The following is a 4300-nucleotide window of genomic DNA, read 5'->3' as shown; positions in this document are numbered from 1 at the left end:
TTTATTTTATGATTTTTATTTAACGGATGCGACTTGCTTTTCTTTCTTGTACACTTCTCAACGGCTACGCACAGACTGTGCTAGTCTGGTGACCACTACTTGTTAGCGTGGTTCCCTAGCCTTCTAGTAACTTTAGAGGGCGCGACCTTCGGTCGTACCGCTACATTACTCCCTTCGGAGCATTTTTTCTATTACATAAAATGCGAAACTTAAAATTATAGATATTTACAAGTATATAAAAATATAAAAAAAAATAAAGATATATGTAAAATATTGCACTATCTCTATCCTAACTTAATAAGTTTTAATTGGTACATACGAATCGGTATTGCAATCTTTTTCGACGAACGCTGGTTTTAGTCTTTCTATAGATACATTTATATGTTTTCCTTTATAGTTAATTTTGAAAATATTATCTGTAATTCTTTGTATAATTTCGTATGGACCTTCGTAAGGCACAAAAAATGAAATTTTTACAGCGTCGACCTCTGCAGGGTATGTGCGTACATGTATACAACCTATCATGAATAAAATGTTTCTTTTTGATATGGTACAAAAGAGGAATAGGTCTGATTTGTCTTATATGTTGACTTAATTTTTCTAAGAATATGTGTGGATCTTGTAATAGTTCTTCACTGAGAAAAAATTCTCCTGGTAGTCTGATGTTTTCACCATATACCAATTCCGCAGCTGAAGCTTTTATATCTTCCTTTAGGCTTGTGCGTAGACCAAAGAGCACTGTTGGTAGTATTCCTACCCAGTCTTTTTCTTCATGACACATTATTGCTGTTTTAAGTGATCTATGCCATCTTTCTATCATTCCATTTGATGTAGGGTGATATGTTGTTGATCTAATTCTTTTCGCTCCGACTACTTTGGTTAACGCTTCAAATAGTTGACTTTCAAATTGAGGTCTTTGACCAATTGTAATTATAATAGGAGAACCAAATCTTGAACTCCACCGCGAATAGAATGTTGTTGCCACAGTATCAGCGGAGGTATCCGGTATTGGAATTGCTTCTGGCATTCGAGTAACCCTACCGATCATAGTTAGGCATTTTCTCATATTTTTAATCGTTGGTAATGGACCTATTATATCTATGTGTACATGTTCGAAACGTCCTTGTGGTACTTCTATTTTCGAATGTACCTGTTTGTTATGACGGTTGATTTTGCACTTTTGGCATGCCAAACATGTACTTGGACCATTCTGCAATAACTTTGTTCATTTTTGGCCACATGAAGCTTTTTCCTATAAGATGTTTTGTTACTCTGCAACGTTAGGATGTGACAAATTGTGTACGTTCTTAAAAATCTGCCTCCGTAAAGAGACTGGAACGTATGGTCTTATGCTTTTTCCTACTATGTCGCCATATATGTACTCTTATCAGAGCTATCGAGGAAAATCTTTTGCAGGTTCCATTTTTCTTCTGCCAAAATACTCTTTAGTTCGTCATCCTCTTGCCTGCTTTCGCCATTAGCTCTTCTGTTGATACTAGGACTGGCATGTCTATGGCTTCCAATCTTGACATAGCGTCTGCTGCCACATTGTCTTTTCCAGCAACGTAAACAATTTTGGAAGTAAACTGTCCTACGTAATCCAACTGTCTGTCTTGCCTTGGGCTTGCTTTGTCCGTATTTTGCTTAAAAGCGTATGACAGTGGTTTATGGTCAGTCCCCATTATTAATTCTCTTCCTTCGACAAAATATCTGAAAAACTTTAAACTTTTATAGATAGCTAATAATTCCCTTTCATACACACTATATCTAATTTGCGCTTTTTCTAGTTTCCTTGAGAAATATCCTAGTGGTTCCTAAAAAAAAAAAAAAAAAAAAAAAAAAAAAAAAAAAAAAAAAAAAAAAAAAAAAAAAAAAAAAAAAAAAAAAAAAAAAAAAAAAAAAAAAAAAAAAAAAAAAAAAAAAAAAAAAAAAAAAAAAAAAAAAAAAAAAAAAAAAAAAAAAAAAAAAAAAAAAAAAAAAAAAAAAAAAAAAAAGTGCTTCTTGGCACCTATCATATATTTGTTAAGCGGGTCAAGCCATTCTGCAGCCTTCGGTAAGAACCTCCTATAAAAATTCACTACCCCAAGGAAACGTCGCATATCTGAAGCAGTCTTTGGTTTGGTATAGTTTTGTATAGCGTGGACTCGCTCATCCAACGGCGCTATACCCTTATTATCTATTTTATAACCTAAGTAGTTTACGCTATTTTGAAAAAAATTGCACTTTAAAATGTTTATTGTTAGTCCATATTGCCTAAGTCTATCGAATATTGCACGCAGATGTTTTTCATGGGATTCCTCATTTTTAGACGCTACAATTATATCATCTATGTAACAAGCACAGAAATCTAATTTGCTTAATACTATATTCATAAACCTTTGGAATGTTTGCGCCGCGTTACATAAACCGAAAAGTATCACTGTGTATTCGAACAAACCAAAAGGTGTAATTACCGCTGTTTTTTCTATGTCTTCCTCAGCCAACGGAAATTGGTGATATGCTCTAGACAAGTCTATTGTGAAAAATATATTACAGTCACGAAATTGTTATGTGACGTCGTGTACATGTGGAATGGGGTACCTGTCTGGTACCGTAACGCTATTTAATTCGCTCATAATCTCCACATGGCCTCCATTCGCCATTTTTCTTTGGTACCATTTGCAGAGGGCTCGCCCATTGACTCTTGGACGGGCGACAGATTCCTTCGTTGACTAGTTGCTGAAATTCGGCTTGTGCGATTCGCAGCTTTTCCGGATTTAGCCTTCTTGCTCTCTCTGCTATTGGAGGACCTTTTGTGATAATATAATGTTTCACCGTGTGGCTGATGGGTTTCCTTGAAGTTGGCTTAGTTAAATCTGCGTAATTTCTAAAAGGTTCTAAATACGGACTATTGTGACCAATGGTCAAAATGGTTGGGAACGTCAATATTTACTAATTCTGCCTTCCTAGAAAGCAATGTATTGCCGTCAAACAATTTTTTTGTTTCTTAAATCTGGTAGTAAATTATAAAAATGTAAGAAATCGGCGCCTATTATTGCTTAAAAAACATTCGCTATAATGAATCTCCATGAAAAATCTCGACGAAGTCCAAGAATTAAGTTTAAAAGTTTTTTTTTCGAATGTGTCTATTTCTGCACCATTTGCCGCATATAACTTACACGTATTGTCTTTGGTTTCATTTAACGAAGTACGTGAATTCACTGAGACGTTCGTACCAGTGTCTATTAGAAAACATGCTCCTGTTTTCCTATCATTTACCATGAGGCGCAGGTTTTTTCGTCGCGTCGCCAACCGCCTCTATTTGAGACGCTTGCACTAGTTTTCCGAAGGCTTTCTTGTCTCCGGCCCTGTCCACTTGCACGGGGATCTGCACTTCCACGATCGTTCCGCGAATTTCCACTGGTAGTAATATAGGCCGTCATTGTTTTGGTGAGTGCTTGACGATCAGCTTCGACTTCGGGATCTTCCGCGGAGAATTCTGTATCTTCTTCTACCGCGCATCTATTTTTCTATCTTCTCTGTTAGTTGCGCGATTTCCCGCTCCGAATTCTGCCACCTCGCGATTGGTTGTTGTTTGAGCGGCACTTCCTATTGGCGCTTCTTCCGTAATGGCGGCCGTTTCCGGCAGACGCTCTCCCTCGAGGATCTTGTCACCCATTTCCGCTAACTTTGCGGGTGACGTATTTTCGTCTTGCAATGGCCAGGATCTCTTGTGCCCTGGTTAACATCTTTTGCATCCATAAAGTTAGGAGCATTTTTTCGCTAACACTATCACCTGCTAAGCTGCTTCTATTTCTCTCCAAAGTTCGGACGGTTTTTTGTCTCTTAATTCAATTCCCATTACCAATCGCCTTAGCCGTTGTTCGTCGGATTTAGTTAGTCTGTGTATTAAGGCTTCTTTTAAATGTGTGTATGCACATTGCTCGGGAGGGGATGCTAAGATGTCGTATACCTCTCTTATCAGCGTGGTATCCAACTTCCCTACCACCGCTGAAACTTTTACGGCATCCGATTTAACGTTGTACTCGCCTGCGAATTCTTCTTCCATCATTGCTGAACTATATATTTGTTTGCTCTCTCCTAAAAGTTGCAAGATGATACCTTTCTCAACTCATCGGCGTTGACTTCTTTTGTGTATGAATATCCAGCACGGGTCACATCATCTTACCGCTGGTTGGTTGCGCCATTGTTTTTTCTTTTTTATTATTTTTTTTATTTTAGTTTTTGTATTATATTTTTATTTTTTTTTACGCGGATGTTCCCGGGTTTCGGCAATCCAATTTACTGTAGAGGGTTTCTC

General features: G+C 37.3%; 1 protein-coding gene across 1 annotated transcript; it reads right to left on the bottom strand.

Moving 5' to 3' along the window:
* Positions 1–518: 518 nt before the first annotated feature.
* Positions 519–3422, bottom strand: LOC149033687 (uncharacterized; the record flags this gene model as incomplete). The annotated part of the gene is made up of 5 exons (XM_089171340.1): positions 3259–3422; positions 2625–2887; positions 2254–2512; positions 1466–1710; positions 519–1134 (listed from the first exon to the last, which is right to left on the bottom strand). Coding segments are annotated over exons 1-5 (1547 nt in total), but the record flags the coding sequence as incomplete, so codon positions are not given.
* Positions 3423–4300: the final 878 nt, after the last annotated feature.

The sequence above is a fragment of the Polistes dominula genome, unplaced genomic scaffold, assembly GCF_049000335.1.
Source record: "Polistes dominula isolate Pdom_NZ unplaced genomic scaffold, Pdom_raw_medaka contig_586, whole genome shotgun sequence".
Taxonomy (NCBI): domain Eukaryota; kingdom Metazoa; phylum Arthropoda; class Insecta; order Hymenoptera; family Vespidae; genus Polistes; species Polistes dominula.
The sequence above is the reverse complement of the archived record's forward strand: the minus strand, read 5'-3'. Positions and strand labels throughout refer to the sequence as shown.